This window comes from Balaenoptera physalus (genome assembly GCF_965194825.1).
Source record: "Balaenoptera physalus genome assembly, chromosome: 1".
Lineage (NCBI taxonomy): Eukaryota > Metazoa > Chordata > Mammalia > Artiodactyla > Balaenopteridae > Balaenoptera > Balaenoptera physalus.
Genome location: NC_138882.1, coordinates 61392528 through 61410161, shown reverse-complemented (window position 1 = coordinate 61410161; position 17634 = coordinate 61392528). Strand labels below are relative to the sequence as shown.

Here is a 17634-nt window from a genome sequence, read left to right as displayed (position 1 = left end):
TAATCATACATTTCCTAGTATTATAATTGTATACCTTCCCTATATAAACAACTTGTGGTGGATGGAAAAGGTAAGAGGAGGGAAGGACCATTGAACCACAACTTCAAACATGGCAAAAATTTGTGGGTTTTATGATTGGTTTAGCCCAAAGATTTTCTCATGTTCCCATGAAGTTCTCAAGACTATGGTGGTCTTCCTCTATCAGCATAAGTACTACTGGTTCCCACTTGCATGATAAAGCTGCCCCAGAGCTGTGAAAACTAGAAGGTACTTCACTTTGAGGTCAATCATCTTTAAAACAAAGCATTTCAGCAAATTCTGGGGCCATACATGCGATGTATTATCTACACAGTGGGTTCCTCCCAAAAGAGATGATGCCCTAGTTTAAACTGCATCCTTTTTTGCTCACCAGGTGTTTATCAGCACCAGACATGGTTCCTGGGTCATGGGCCGTATCTCTGAAGATGGCTATCCCTGGGACATGGTGTTCCACACCCGTTTTAGCTCCATGCTCCGAAATGTCCTGCCACGAAGAGTTGTAAAATGCATGATGGAACAACAGATGAATCGGTGGTTCAACCATGAAAATTATGGCCTTATGCCTCAAAACAAGTAGAGTTACTTTGCTTTTTTATGGTATACTCATTGGTAATCAAGGATGTCAGAGGGGTTTCTTTTTGCAAAGAGACAAATTGCTAACATGGTAGTTCAAACTACAACCTAACAGTATGGGTATCATGTAGCTCCTGGATTTTGAATTCCAAATTTGTTCTGTATGCCTTTTAAAAAGTAAATATTTAAGAAGATGAAGTATAAATATTATGAGCTGCTCCAGAAACTAGAACTAGGATTATGGGAAGGACTTCCTAATACCCAGAGCTGTCCAACATTGGAAAAGGCTGTTTTAAGAGATTGTGACCTTCCTTTCAGAGGGTGGGTGGGAAAACTGATCCAAATTCTACATCTGTTAATTCATACTTTGCTAACTCCGTACACCATAAGAGTTCTTCCTGTGGGTAGCTTTTGAGAGCATACTCACTGCCTATTAATCTGTTATACATCACTGATCTTATAAACACAAGCAAACAATATGGATGTTTATTTTTCTTTATTTGATAACAGGCTTCTTCCCTTAAAAAAAAAAAAACAGAAGAGGTTTGCAATCTTTCAACAAATGCAACGTGGCTGCTATATTCTGAGATCTGATACACGTACCATGTATCCTTATTTTTTTAACAAGATGGTTCTCAAATCTACAAAAAAGGAAATTCCAGAAATACAACCAGACTTTGCTCCACCATTCATGCTATCAGATACATACAGAGACTCCACGTATATTTGGGATCAAGAAATATCCCCAAACTTAATTCTATGCATTAATTTTCACACTGATCCCTTAATAAGTTTCAAAACTAATGGAAATTTAACAAAGTTTTCCTTACTTACTTATGATCAGATAGAAATTAAATGGAACATCAAGATAATTAAAGGTAGATAACATAAAACAACAGAAATATCAATGGGATAATAACAACTGGAATGCTCAGGAACTGACCATAGGCACCGCCATTTTGTCTAAGCCCTTAGGAATGCCTCCTTTTTTGAAATGTGTTTTGCCCACATCATCTACGTGTTTTTCCTTATCTGTTGAGGGAAGAGATATGTGACATGAGAATAAAGTCAGAGAGTAGTAAGGCTTGGGGTAGCCCAACTAGTCAAGTTAGAAAGTTTTATGGATATTGGAGAAACCTCTTTATTCCCAGAGCCAAGCCCATAAAATATCAAGAGAGTTCAAGACCCCTCATTAAATACTCTTTCTGAGTGTTTTCTTCCACATGTTTCAGATACCTTATGAAAGAGCCTATACTAAGTGACGATCTTCCAAGTCGTATACTCTATGGAGCCATCAAGGTGAAATCAAGAGTGAAAGAGCTCACAGAAACTTCTGTCCTCTTTGAGGATGGAACAGTGGAGGAGGACATCGACGTCATTGTCTTTGCAACAGGATATACTTTCTCTTTTCCCTTCCTCAAAGATCCACTTGTTAAAGTAGAGAATAATATGGTCTCGCTGTACAAATACACGTTCCCTCCTCACCTGGAGAAGTCAACCCTTGCATGCATTGGTCTTATCCAGCCTCTAGGTTCCATTTTCCCAACTGTTGAACTTCAAGCTCGTTGGGTAACAAGAGTTTTCAAAGGTAAGTGAGTGGGCAAGTGAGTGGCTGAGTGTTTCACACCTGGTGGATTTTGCTCAATAACAAGTTTAGAAAAGGAGGTTGCCAACAAGGAGGTTGCCAACCTTGGCTGCTCTCACAAAACTGACATCCTAAAAAGTTAGCAGAGAATTCACAAAATAACCAATACTGGGATACAATAATAATAAATATCTGCAATCATTCCTTTAAAATATTAGAAAATTCAGAGAATTCCAGTTGGCATAATGTTAAGTAAATATTATTTTTTCTTGAACTAATGAGAGAACAGAAGGAAGGAAGACATCTGTGACTCCTAGTTTTACCTGTAAGATGTTTATAAATTCCTCAGAATATGTGCAAATCAAGAGACCTAGTGCCTACTCCATACTTAACTCCAAATTAACTCTTAATACCTAAGCAACTCAACCTCACAGATCCCTACAAAGCTATAAAATTATTAAAATATTTCTCTCTGAGCATTGTGTAGCACTTTGCACTTCTCAGAAGGCTGTTACTATCTCCCTGATCCAGGGCTCAATTCAGCTCAACAAAAACTTAATGAATACGTAGCCCTGTGCTGGAACTTGGTAGGATAGAGAGAAATTTAAATGGATCATTTTAAGATAATAAGACATGTGCTTTGTCAGAGGACTGCATGGAGTGGGTGGAAAAGAGAAAGGGTGCTTAGCAACAGCAGAGTTTGGATAAAGGAAGGGCATGTGGTCAAGGAAAACTTCCTAGATAACCGGGTTTCCCAGGTGCAGAAAAGGGAATCAGAACACAGAGGTGTGATACAGATGAGGAATTATTACAAGATATTTGACATTCCTAGAACATGAGGTGTGAGGCAGAGAGGGGTGAGAGAATATTCTTAGAGAGGAAGGGACCAAGACACAGGAACCTTTTAAGACATGCTAAGGAGCTTGAATATAAAATGTATATCAGCTCTTCCCAAATTTAGCTACACATAAAAACCATCTGATGGACTCTTAGGGACTCTGATTAAGTCTGGCCTGAGGACCTAGTGTCTCCATTTAAGAAAGCTCTTCTGCCAGAAGACCCAATGAAAGGTGAAGCAAGGACCAGACATGATCAGATTTTCACTTTTGATAGATTATTTCAACATTAGTGTGAAAGATAAGATTTGAAAGGCGAAAGGAATAGAGTCTCAGAGACCAGTGAGAAGGCTGCTGTAATCGTCTATACTAAAATGTGATACAACCTCAGCCAGGCAAAGAAACAAAGTGGAGAAGAGAGATAGTTAAGAATCAAACCAGCAGGACGTAATGCTTGGCTCCATGTAGGAAAATTAGAGGAAAAGAGCAGACTCAAGGGTGACTTGATCAAGGCGGATCTCAGGTGGTGGAAACTGGGTGGGGAGCAGTGCTGGGGCCAGAGGGAGCATGTGGAAGAGGAGGCAGGTCTGAGCGGGAGGACTTCAGTGATGAGCTCAGTTTGGGACTCATTGAATCTGAGATGTCTGATGACTAGCCGTATCCAGGGACGCTGACCATTCTTCAGCATGTCGGAAGTTCCAGGGACACCTGTGACAGGGGACGGAATCACAAGCCCACAGGGATAACTGACGTCAATCTTTCTCTATCCCCACTGCCCTACCTCAGTTTGTGCCACCCCTTCCCTCACCTGGTTTACTTCAACAGCCTCTTAACTGGTCTTGCTGCCTTTTTTTTTTTTTTTTTAAACATCTTTATTGGAGTATAATTGCTTTACAATGGTGTGTTAGTTTCTGCTTTGTAACAAAGTGAATCAGTTATACATATACATATGTTCCCATATCTCTTTCCTGTTGCGTCTCCCTCCCTCCCACCCTCCCTCTCCCACCCCTCTAGGTGGTCACAAAGCACCGAGCTGATCTCCCTGTGCTATGCGGCTGCTTCCCACTAGCTATCTATTTTACATTTGGTAGTGTATATATGTCCATGCCACTCTCTCACCCTGTCACATCTTACCCCTCCCCCTGGTCTTGCTGCCTTTAAACTGACCTCCCTGGAGCCTATTTTCCAAAATTCAGCACCTCAAAGAATCTTTCCAAAAGGCAAATCTGATCTTGTCCCCCACGGCTTCCCACCACTTTCAGAATGGAGCTCAAGCCATCTGGCACGGCTTCCCAACTTCTCAGGCTCACCTTCCCTCTCCACCTTCTTCTCTAACCCCCCACTCCCACCTCAGAGTCCACGCTGTAGCCTGGAGATCCCTGGGCAACATCACATAGAACTCAATGCGAGTGGCGCACCCTGGAGTTCAACGACACAGCAGCCCTGACCGGTATCTCATGGGTAAATGGCCAAAATTTAATTGTAGGAATCAATTGATTGGAGGAATCAGTGGATTGTAGGAATCAATCAACTAGATAAAGCAATGAAATTGAATCAAACCCACTACTCAACCAACCTTTTATTTTCTAGGCTTGTGTACCTTGCCCTCGGAGAGAACTATGATGGCAGACATTATCAAGAGGAATAAAAAAAGAATTGACTTGTAAGAATTTTTTAAAATTCTTTACATGGAACAGTGTTTCTCCAAGTATGATCTAACTACTCACAAGAACCACCTAGCTGCTTCTAAAAAAGCAAATTCTTATACATGCTACTTTAAGATCCAACTACTTAAAAATAGTAATTTCACCAAACAAGAACATTTATCCTTGACCTAAATTTATTTGTTTTATATGTTGTCCATGTTAGATTCTGTATCCTCTCACACTCTGTGGTAAAGAGGAAGTGGGATGGGGGCAATGGTGGTGACAGTAGCCTAAGCATCTCTGGAAAGTTAGCTGGAGGAACTCCCATCAAAGCAAATTAGAAAGGAGTTGGTGTGAAGTGAAGGTCAAGGATTTACATTTTGTGATGAAGTGGAATGGAGTTCAATAGAGATCAAGTACATAGGAAAGTAGACTTGGGGGCCTTATATCACGTGTAGGGGTTATCTCACGTTCAAATTCTAATTCATCTACTATATGCCAGCCAGAGTGCAAGGTACTTTAATAATTTAACAAGCAAATATTAAGTGTCTCTTCTGTGCAAAACACTGAGCTATGCTTTCATCTGTGTTATCTTGTGAATCTTTGCAGCAATCCTGACTAGGTTTACTTGCTAGGAGACTTGGAGAGTTATTCAAAACTCATTTATTCGTTCATTCATTCCTTCATTCTTTCAATAGCTAATGAATACCTAATGTTCTTATATAACTTAGCACATTTTGTGAATCTGTCCTTTATTCTTTCTTCATTAAGGTTTGGAGAGAGCAACAGCCAGATACTGCAGACCAGTTACATCGACTACTTGGACGAGCTTGCCTTAGAGATAGGTGCAAAGCCAGACCTCCTCTCTCTCTTGCTAAAAGAGCCTAAACTGGCTGTGAAACTTTATTTTGGGCCCTGCAACTCTTATCAGTATCGCCTGGTTGGACCTGGGCAATGGAATGGGGCCAGGAGTGCCATCTTCACCCAGAAACAAAGGATATTGAAGCCTTTAAAGACACGGGCTCTAAAAACTTCATCTAATTTCCAAGTTTCCTTCCTGTTGAAAATCCTGGGGCTTCTTGCTGTTGTGGTGGCCTTTTTTTTCCAACTTCAGTGGTTCTAATATGTCAGCATAATGCTTTTGGCCTTCACATCAGTCAGTACCTCTTAAAGAGAAAAAAAAAAGACTAAAAGAAAAAATATTAAATCTAAAGTCTAAATTTTAGAGTTGAGAAAAACAGAGTGAGAGAGGTAATTGTGGAGAGTTAGTTAGAAGACTTAGGTCTATGTGTAAAACTGAAATTGTGTCATGAAATTTCTTTGCCATTCTACCCTTCCCTCAAATTCACTAGACTCTCCAAAAAAGACAATAAAATAACACTGGCTAAACAGTGTTGCCAAGCCCTGGTAAAGGAGAGTCATGTGGAAAAATAGTAGAATTACACAGAACGAAAAGCACCCATGGTTTATATCATTGGAAAATTTTAAGTGTGGGCAAATATTAAAATTCCTGTGTGTTGTTTTTGATAGTCTTCTTATCCGGACTCTATTTGGTAACAAAGTTCTCAGATGTTAGGTCATGAGCCATTTGCTTCATGGGGAATCACTCAAAGCTACTGGAGAAAAAAATGAGAGGATAGACTTAGAACATGGCAATGCTCAGACAGATTTTTAGGGCCTCACATTGAAAGCTGAGCAAGTAGCCACATTTCTTGTATTTGTCTTATATTTTGACAGAAACACTGCTGTAAAAATAAAAATAAACATGCCATAAGAGATAGATATATGTATTTACAGTATATATAGAGAGTACTTATCAAGGACCAGACAATTTGCACATTGCATGTATTATTTCATTTAATTCTCATGACAATTCTGTGAGATGGGTGCAGCTCTTACACCCATTTTACAGATGATGAAACTGAGACTCAGAGAGTTAGGTAACATGCCCAGGACCAGACAGCTGATCTTGTGATGGAGCTGGAACTGGAACTCAGGTTTGCTTGACTTTAGAAATGAAGACTTGCCCCATAATATACTTTTTTACAAAAACCTCCATTATTAATCAAGTACTTAATAACAGTTTATTTATGATCACATATATGTTACTTTTGGAGGACCTTTACATAGAATACAGCACTCTTCTTACAAATAAGATCTGATTAGGTTTATTTATAATATTTGGGTTACATTTCAGCTAGATCTAAAATTCGTTTGAAGGAATTTACAATAAAAACTCCTATATAATAACATTTAGGATAATCATTGACATTTTCAAAAAACAAATGTCGAGGAAGAAAAGTGTATCTCCCAAGTAGATGAAAAGTATTGTAATGATTGATTGGACCTTGTATTTAGCTCTAACCATACAAATAACCAAGGCAAAAAGCAAAACAATATTTAATCTTTGTCATCTGATAAAAGAAAGCATGCCGGCTTGTTACGAGAGACAAACATTTGCTTAAAACTGAACTTTAAAAAAAAAAAAAACTGAACTTTAAAAATGTCACAAGCAATTCAATGTCAATAGACATTGAGCAACATAATAAACATCTGGTTATAAAGCAATTGCTACAGCCATTCTTTACACAAATTGTGCTTTGGGAGATTAAACTGTGCCATAAGCCCAGAACAAGACCTTCAAAGAGAGGGAAAATCTCAGAGACTCAAGATTTAGACAAATTTCTCCTCTTATTCCTCCAAAGCCTTTGTGGTCATCACTCTTCACATTGGCCTGGATTTCTCCCTCAAGTGCCTAGAACTATGTGATGGCAATCCCTGTCAGTGGAAACTCTTTAAAAGGCCATTGAGGGGCTTCCCTGGTGGCGCAGTGGTTGAGAATCTGCCTGCCAATGCAGGGGACACGGGTTCGAGCCCCGGTCTGGGAGGATCCCACATGCCGCGGAGCAACTAGGTCCGTGAGCCACAACTACTGAGCCTGCGCGTCTGGAGCCTGTGCTCCACAACAAGAGAGGCCGCGATAGTGAGAGGCCCGCGCACCGCGATGAAGAGTGGCCCCCGCTTGCCACAACTAGAGAAAGCCCTCGCACAGAAACAAAGACCCAACACAGCCATAAATAAATAAATAAATAAATAAAATAAAATAATAGCAATTAAAAAAAAAAAAAGCATATCTACTCTTGGTAGATTCCATGAGGGATGAGAAGAGAGAGTTGTGAAAGAAGTAAAATTTACTGGGGCAGGCAGTCTGGAAGGGAGCGTACTTATCAATACAGATTCTCCAAAAAACGATTTAAAAAAAAAAAAAAAAAGGCCTTTGAAATGACACCAGCATTTAAATACAAGATTTTTTTTTCATTGCTCCTATAAGCAGATTCCTTTGAAAAAAATTGCAGAGGGCATATATACTTAGTTATTTGTTAAAAACTGATTACTTTTCTAATTATTAAAGATTATTTGCAAGCCATTATATTATTAATAATAATAATAGAATTTATCAAGACTTTATAGCAAAAGTAGGCAAACTACTGCCTATAGGTCAAAACCAGCCCACTACCTATATCTGTAAATAAAGTTTTACTGGAACACATCCACACCTATTCTTTTATTGTCTGTGGCTGCTTTCAAGCTACAATGGCAGCACTGAGTAGTTGCAAAAGAAACAGTATGGCTCAACAAAGCCTAAAATTTTTACTATCTGGCCCTTTACGGAAAGTTTGCCAATCCCTGCTTTGTAATGTGCAAAGCATTGTCCTAGTTGTTTTTTCATAACTCATTCATCATTACCACTACCTGGTGAAATAACTATGGTTGTTATCCTATTTCTACAGTGGAAGATTGAGAATCAATTGTCAGGTTGAGGCTGAATCAGTGGGGAAAAAACTAGCACCATTACGACAGAATTGTTCCTAAATTTATATCCTTGAAAAATTTTAGAAAGGAGATGATCCCTTGAAATCATTCCAAGTATTCTGATATCTTTTTAAAACATAAATAGTTCATTTCCAGAGCCTGAGATTGACTAAGGAAGACTCATTCAAGTCTATTCCTTTGCCTCCATACCTCCTGAAACATGAAACTATCCTAGACTAACCATCTAGGATAGCTTGCTCCAAACTGTGATCCACAGAGATATTCTCTGCATCAGAATATCTCAGGGAGTTCACAGAAGTGCAGATCCCTGAATAAGATGTAATGATAATTCAGACCTGCTGAATCAGAATCTCTGCTGGAATCTATAGTCTTGATAAGTTCCCTGGAGGATTCTTGTGCACATTAAATTTAGGAACCATTGGTTTGAGTCTTCTGCAAAAAAACCCCGCTGCTTTCAGAGATTAGTCCATGACTTTTTCCACACCTCAGGGCCAAATTCCTCCTTAGGTTTAGCCTTAGTGTTTCTTGCTGTACAATGTTTGTTCTTCTCCTGTAAAGGCTCTTAGCTAGCTACCATCTTCTTGAAAAACTTCTCCCTGTGATGGTTCCCTTTCACTAAATTTTATTTTAACTCTCCTTTTCTAGATGATAGCTCCTTGATTTTCTATTCCCAAAGCCAAATGTCTCACATTTGTTCTTTACAGAAAGATAAAGATTTTTTTAAATAAAACTCTTGGACAATGATATATAACAAAATTTCAAGTAATAAAGATTTTAAAAGCTTAACTGAGGTAGAATCCAGCATTCACATTATAATGAGGATGGCAAAGGAAGATTCTTCCTTATAACTAGTCTTTCATTCTGGAAGATGTTGCTACTGACCTACAACCCCCAGTACAGAGCTAAATCAATAATCAAGACAGCTTATCTGGTCTGGCAGTGGCATCACCATCACCATCATCGCCATTGCAGCCACTTGCAGAGTGTGTACTATGTACAAGACGCTCTACATAGATTATCTCATCTAGTCCCTACCACAATCATCTGAGGCTAGTATTATTATGCTTATCTTAAATTGAGGTTATGCTTATCATAATTTTCCCAAGATTAAAAGTAACTGGTGAAAACATTATATAAACCCCGGTCTTGTGACTCCAAAGGCTATGCTCCTCCCATATATTTGTCATATTTCCCAAGTGCCTGGGCAATCATCTGTGCTCAAGAAGGCTTTAAAAATTGGGAAATTGGGATTGATATATACATGCTACTATATGTAAAATCAATAACTAATGGGGATCTACTGTATAGCACAGGGAACTCTACTGAATACTCTGTAATGACCTATATGGGAAAAGAATCTTAAAAGGAGTGGATATATGTATATGTATAACTGATTCACTTTGCTGTACAGCAGAAACTAACACATTGTAAATCAACTATACTCCAATAAAAATTAATTTAAAAAAACAATAAGAATAAAAATGAACAGAAAAAATTGAATTTAATAATGTAGGTGATATATGATTTTAAAATAATAATGATTGTCTCTAAATGAGAAATGGATCAAAACACTTAAAAGTGAATCTTTGGTGTAGCAGCTGTTGTCATGATTACTTTATTTTATTTATTCCCTCCCCTTTGAAGAATGAAATCTATGAATATTGAAGATGCTGCTGTGACTCCTTAAAATAATTTCTGTTTGGCAGGGAGAAGAGTAAGTCTAAAGTACATATCACCAGTGTTTCTCTTAGCATGTCACTGTTGCAGTTAATCAAGTTAAAATATAAACAATGGCTAACCTTAGGTTCCAAATTCTGCATAACATTCCTTATCTCCTAGACAGGGTTCATCCAGTATACTGGGGACTCCTAGGTCAACATTGGCTCAGGATTATCCATTTAGATTTCTGCAAGCTTGAGTCCTAACTGTGGCCAGGACTTAGCACCAGGAATTTCAAGTACATAAAGTAAATAAGATATAATCTCTGATTCCTTTGGATTAGGGAGGTGGGGGCCAGATTTTTCCTGTTTTGTTATTATGCTTCAGGACAGAATCACCTCACCAGAACGCCACTCTCTTAGTCTGTGGAGGAGCTATAAAGCCACTCCCTGCCCCAAAGTACAAAGACAGCGGTAAATGCTTGAGTACTTGTAACGGGACAGTAAAGTCAGATATTATCAAGTCTTCTGTGTACAGTGGTAAGTACATTGCTGGTCAGACTACTAAGTGGTTAATCAAAAGGGAAAACTTGGATTCCTAATGCAAAGGGAAATCAGTCATTTTTCTCAAGTGCTTCCACTAATAGCTTCTGACATGGTGTCTGACAATGCTTTGGGGGTTTGCCTACCAAATGTTGGCATTTGACACAAGCTGGGAGAGAGAGGCAATCCACACTTTCAAATCTGACTACTTTGTGTTGGCATGTTGTCTTTTTTCCTGTTGTTAAAAGTGCTCCATTCTACGCATTATGACAAAATTTCTTGATTCTCGTACTGTTGTCAGTTCTTTTTGCTAATTCCGCTCACAGCTGAATTCACAAGATTACAAACTTTAAGGGTTTCAAAAATCTCTTGTAGATATCCAGTTGAATGCCATCTGATTTACAGATGGAGAAACTAAGTCTGTCCTTTGTTATTTCCTAGTTTCCCCTCCAGCCTAGGGAATATCTATGGCCTTGTAACTGATACGGTGAATTCAGAGCCCGGGCAGAATTTTTCTTATCAGGTGGTTGTGTTTAGGAATAGGCTTGAGGAGGTGGGGAACGGCTGCTGGAAGATTGAAATCCCAGAGCATGGCCCTGCTCTAACCCGAGTTTCTTACCAGTTTGTGCTCGTTTGTTCCCAAGGGCTAAGTAGGCACCCTCACTCACCCCTAACTGCATTCAACTAAATCTACTATCTCTGATTACTCCTGAAATGCACAGCTCACTTCAGGATATTGTATCATTGTGCAGTCCGTGCCAGTATCCGTGTGCCAAGAAAGTGTGTGTGTGTGTGTGTGTGTGAGAGAGAGAGAGACATAGACAGAGAGACACGGAGAACATAGGACAGAGAGACAGAGAGAGAAAGGAAAAGGAAGAGAGAGGGGTGGGTAATGTACAAATAAAGGACTGGCTACAAGCCTGATAGCACATCAATGAAGATGGTTTCCTTTGAAATGCATAGATGAGTCACACTAGAAACAGTCAAGAAGCGCTGGTTAATCGATACACTGCTGGACTAGATACAGGATAATTTGCATTTCCTGACACCAATAGATAAGGTGTCCTGATCAATTAAAAATATACTCAGGGGGCTTCCCTGGTGGCGCAGTGGTTGAGAATCTGCCTGCCAATGCAGGGGACACAGGTTCGAGCCCTGGTCTGGGAAGATCCCACATGCCACGGAGCGACTAGGCCCGTGAGCCACAACTGCTGAGCCTGCGCGTCTGGAGCCTGTGCTCCGCAACAAGAGAGGCCGCGACAGTGAGAGGCCCGTGCACCGCTATGAAGAGTGGCCCCCACTTGCCACAACTAGAGAAAGCCCTTGCACAGAAACGAAGACCCGACACAGCCATAAATTAATTAATTAATTAATTAATAAAAAAAAATATATATATATATACTCAGAAGGAAAGGCTATAACCCAGAGGTTCCCAAACTTCCCAGGTTCAAGGAAATCTTTAGCGTGTAAGTAATTTTTTCACGGGGCCTCCAAGGTATAGTTCCTCTTATTAAGTAGTCAGGTCCAAACAACTTATGTATTTCTGTTCTCTGTATTTGTATTTTTGTTCTTTTTCAAATAACCTTGTAGTTGTTTGAAAAAATAATACACAAATTGAAAGGGAAATCGTATTTTTATTTCATTCTTGAATAACCACAATTACTTAATAATGAGGTGTATATGCCTGCTACGCGCTGCACTGCTCAACACTTGGAATCAGACCGCACATTGTCCCTTCATTTCCTGTTTTACCTCAACCAGTTTTTGTGCACTACTTGCTTTTTAACATTGAAATGGTCAAAAACCCAGCTTTGCAAACATGTAGCATCATCAACTAGAACACAGCCTTATCTGATATAAAAATTGTGAACTACCTCCAGCTAATGCTTTGTTTGGTGTTCAACAGACATGGAGTGCTTTCCTCAAATTTTTAAAATAACTGTGCTTTCCTCAAATTTTTAAAATAACTCAGTTCCTCTACACACAATTTTGGGAATGACAGCCCTAGCCTCAGGTTCTAACCCCCTATATTATCCTAATAAACCAAAGTGGGCACTCAAACTGACTTCAATACATTATATATTTGCATCTTACTTCTTTGAAGTAGAGGCAGCAATATAAAATGCCCAGGAAAAGAACAGTAGTTTGTAACCCCATGGTTAAAAATCGGTAACTTTGATGCAACTGACAGTGATTTCTCAACTCATTTAGTAATTTTGTGTTGCTTTAGTTATTTTGTTTGATGTTTTTTATAAACTCACTTTCATCCAGTGACACTTTACCAATTTAGTCATTTTTTTTCATTTTTATTACTTATTTCTTTCATATTTAGTCAGCTTTGAGGAGGCTTTCTTCATTAAAATAATGATGATGATGTTACACTGCTTTTAAAACCTCCAACAAAGGAAGGGCCAAATTTTTTTGAATATTCACATAAGGAGGAATAGCATTTTTAATATTAGTTTTGCATTAGCATGTGAAATAGCACTCCAATAATCAGTGGCATTAGTGTACTTTTCACCCTAATAAAATTTCCGACTATGTTTTCAATCACTCTGTCTAAAGTACAGCAGTCACTGACTGGAAATGATTTTTAGTTAAAGGAAATAATAAAAGCAGACAATACTTTTTCTAAAAAGCACTTATTAATTTTTAAATCATTTTGGTTTCATATAATTATCAATACTTGAATGAGTGATTGGAAGCATTAATTTTTATCAGCATTGAAGGCAGTATTTGAGCGTATATGTGCTCATGTATTCTGTTTGCTTTTCCAAACATGGGAACAATTCAAATGAGACTATGGTGACACACCAAATAGATCTGAAGCAAAAACTTAAAGAAATAAAGAAAAAGTCCTTAAGCGTGACTTTGAAACCTATTTTTCTCCTTTTTTCTTTTTCTCTCTTTCCCTTTCACCATCATTCTTACATTTCCCTACTCATTTCCTTCACTTGCTAGAAGACAACCTTTAGCTATACATGTCTAGTTGCCCCAGTGACTCTGAGTCCAAATAAATATACCCAAAATTGTCAAGGCAGATAGCCACAAAAATATCAAATTAAAGAAAAATCTCATGAAGATGTAAAAATAACATAGCAACATCTATTTGGAAATGAGAATGTCCCAAGCACTGTGTTAAATGCTTTTTATACATTAGTTGATTCTTACAACAGGTTCTACATCTAGCTTCATTTTAGAGAGAAGGAAACTGAGACACAGAAACAAATTACTTATGTAACATCATACTTCTGGCAATTAGCCAACACTGAACTTCAAACTCAGGTCTCTGACTCACAAACACCTCACTGTCCCATGAAAAGCCCCAGGGGTGTTTACTTCTCAGAGAAGGCTGGCTGCATCCGGCCCACACTGAGTAACAGTGGTGACCTGGGGAGAGAATTTCTACTTGTTGTACATTTGATAGAAAGTCATTTTGAGGAAGAAATCTCTGACCCAGAAGATATTTGCTCAATTATTTTTTTAATTAAAAAGATATAAGGTGATTAATTAATTCATTTTAGCTAACAGGAAATCAATCCTTTGCCAAATATTTATGCAACTGCTAGTCGGACCAAGCATGAAGCTAGGAGCTATGAGAAAATAAGAGACAAGTCAAAGAAAATGACCTATTGTGGGGAAACATGTAGGTCACATGATCCAGTGAATCGACACTGTAATGCAGTCCCCTCATGTGGGGAACATGCTATTTTCTGTAGGAGGCAAAAGAATAGCAAGCCCTCCTTGGAGTCAAGCTGTCATGATGCCTCTATGGACCATCTCTGGCCCTTATAAGGACCCTCTCAGTTTCCTCCCTTTCAACCGCACTTCCTCCACTCCTCTGCCCACTGGAGTCCTTTTCATCCTTCAAAACCTGGAGCAAAGGACTTCCCTGGTGGCGCAGTGGTTAAGAATCTGCCTGGCCAGAACACTCTATGACATAAATCACAGCAGGATCCTTTTTGACCCACCTCCTAGAGAAATGGAAATAAAAACAAAAATAAACAAATGGGACCTAATGAAACTTAAAAGCTTTCGCACAGCAAAGGAAACCATAAACAAGACGAAAAGACAACCCTCAGAAGAGGAGAAAATATTTGCAAATGAAGCAACTGACAAAGGATTAATCTCCAAAATTTACAAGCAGCTCATGCAGCTCAATATCAAAAAACAAACAACCCAATCCAAAAATGGGCAGAAGACCTACATAGACATTTCTCCAAAGAAGATATACAGATTGCCAACAAACACATGAAAGAATGCTCAACATCATTAATCATTAGAGAAATGCAAATCAAAACTACAATGAGATATCACCTCACACCGGTCAGAATGGCCATCATCAAAAAATCTACAAACAATAAATGCTGGAGAGGGTGTGGAGAAAAGGGAACCCTCTTGCACTGTTGGTGGGAATGTAAATTGATACAGCCACTATGGAGAACAGTATGGAGGTTCCTTAAAAAACCAAAAATAGAACTATCATATGTCCCAGCAATCCCACTACTGGGCATATAGCCTGAGAAAACCATAATTCAAAAAGAGTCATGTACCACAGTGTTCATTGCAGCTCTATTTACAATAGCCAGGACCTGGAAGCAACCTAAGTGTCCATCGACAGATGAATGGATAAAGAAGATGTGGCACATATATACAATGGAACGTTACTCAGCCGTAAAAAGAAACAAAATTGAGTTATTTGTAGTGAGGTGGATGGACCTAGAGTCTGTCATACAGAGTGAAGTAAGTCAGAAAGAGAAAAACAAATACAGTATGCTAACAGATATATATGGAATCTAAAAAACAAACAAAAAAAATAGTCATGAAGAACCTAGGGGCAAGACAGGAATAAAGACGCAGACCTACTAGAGAATGTACTTGAGGATACGGGGAGGGGGAAGGGTAAGCTGGGACAAAGTGAGAGAGTGGCATGGACATATATACACTACCAAATGTAAAATAGATAGCTAGTGGGAAGCAGCCGCATAGCACAGGGAGATCAGCTCAGGGCTTTGTGACCACCTAGAGGGGTGGGATAGGGAGGGTGGGAGGGAGGGAGATGTAAGAGGGAAGAGATATGGGGATATATGTATATGTATAGCTGATTCACTTTATTATAAAGCAGAAACCAACACACCATTGTAAAGCAATTATACTCCAATAAAGATGTTAAAAAAAAAAAAGAGTAGCCACCCCTCGCGGCAACTAGAGAAAGCCCACACGCAGCAACGAAGACCCAATGCAGCCAAAAATAAAATAATTAATTAATTAATTTAAAATAAATAAATAAATAAAATGAGTGATTAAAAAAAAAAAAAAAACCTGGAGCAAATAGTATACCTCTGTGTTGCCTTCCTACCATCCCAAAGTCAGAATTAGCACCTCTTTCTTCAGGCTCTTACTGCAAAGTGTACATGAGACATATCTCTGTGTTAGCACTTGACACAGAATATTGTATCTATTTTCAAATCTTACTTCCCCACCCGGATGATAGCTACCATAAAGAAGGCATCATGCCTAATTCATCTTTTGTTTCCTTGATACCTTGCCTAGGGCTTAGCAACATAGAAGCCCCTCATTAGGTGTTTGAAGGCTAATTAACCAGAAGATGAATCATAGAATATGGCTTGATAAGACCCTATAGGGCATTTGATTCCCCTTTCTATATAATCTGTTAATTTCCTACTTACAAAGTCTCCAAAAAAATCATCCTACAGACTCTGCCTGTAAATATCAGAGCTTGAAATGCTGGAAAGTGCTTAAATTGACCTAAAATTTGCCTGAATATAACATCTTCAATTCCATGATTGGCCATAATTCTAATCTTTCTGTCCATGATGATTCTTCAAATGTTTAAAGGCAAATATATACGGTACTGCATCGGCCTTTGGAGTAAGAGTCAGTACAGATATCCTCTTTTGCAAAGGAGCCCAAGGCAGTTCTATCAGGATCCAGAGCATGACTCCTCGCAAAGGGAGGCTAGTAGCTTTTCCCTAGTAAATAAGATCCAGTTGCCACAGGGAAGCAACTGACTCTATAACACCTTTACATGACACCTGAAAAAAATGGACCTTTTCATTTCATTCAAGAAATATTTATGGGTGTTGAGCTTCAGTTACATTATGTTCCAAGTGCAGCCCTAGACACTGGGGCCACAGCAGAGAACAAAGCAGATGAACTCTCTATAGTTGAACTACTTCTCTGTTTCCCAATCCTGAAAAACAAAAGATGTATATTCAGTTTTGTGGAGAGAGCTCATCTGTGAAACAAGAAAATGCAAATGTTCAGGAAAAAAATGCCTTTGCGGTACCTTTTGCATCTACTCTGTGACCCATGTGGTTTAAAAACTTACTAACTTGGGGAGAGAAAATTTTTCACAAAAAACTATTTGAGAACAACACCTAAAATCACATGATATAGTGTTAAAAGTGTACGTATTGACCGAAGTGCTATAGGAATTAAAAGAACAGAGGCTCATTGATGGGAAAGGCAGAAGAGGAAGCCAATTTGGGGAAATGTTTTTATAGTTAACAATAGCTTCTATTTATTGAGCACTTTCTAAGTGCCAGGAGCACTGCTAAGCCAACTGTCATGTGTTGATTCACTTGATTCTCACAAAACACTGCAAGGAAACTCCTACAACTTTCTCCATTTTTATAATGCACAGAGGAGTTAAATAACTTGCCCAAGATCACAGAGCAGTAACTGACAGAACTGAGCTTTAACCCAGGGAATCTGGTCCAGAGTCTGGTTGCTTAACCAACACACTATATTGCCTCTCCACATTCTTACAAGTTCATGTGAACTCATGGCCAGGAGCAGACAATCCTCCACGTGTGCCAGTGATGACACAGTGGTTTCCTAGAAGTGAATCAGGATCCAGTGGAGAGAGGAGGGATGATTCTCCATGCCTACCTTTC

At 38.8% G+C, this 17634-nt stretch overlaps 1 protein-coding gene across 5 annotated transcripts in view; it reads left to right on the top strand.

Moving 5' to 3' along the window:
* FMO2 (flavin containing dimethylaniline monoxygenase 2) overlaps positions 1-8242 on the top strand; it is a 40484-nt gene extending 32242 nt beyond the window's left edge. For all 5 annotated transcript variants that reach the window (XM_082438150.1, XM_082438151.1, XM_082438154.1 and 2 more), the window contains 4 exons: positions 413-612; positions 1845-2200; positions 4624-4696; positions 5451-8242. In XM_082438150.1, coding sequence (XP_082294276.1) covers positions 413-612; positions 1845-2200; positions 4624-4696; positions 5451-5802 — 981 coding nt within the window. In that variant the 3' untranslated portion in view covers positions 5803-8242. The remainder of the gene's footprint in view (positions 1-412; positions 613-1844; positions 2201-4623; positions 4697-5450) is intronic.
* The last annotated feature ends 9392 nt before the right edge of the window (positions 8243-17634 follow it).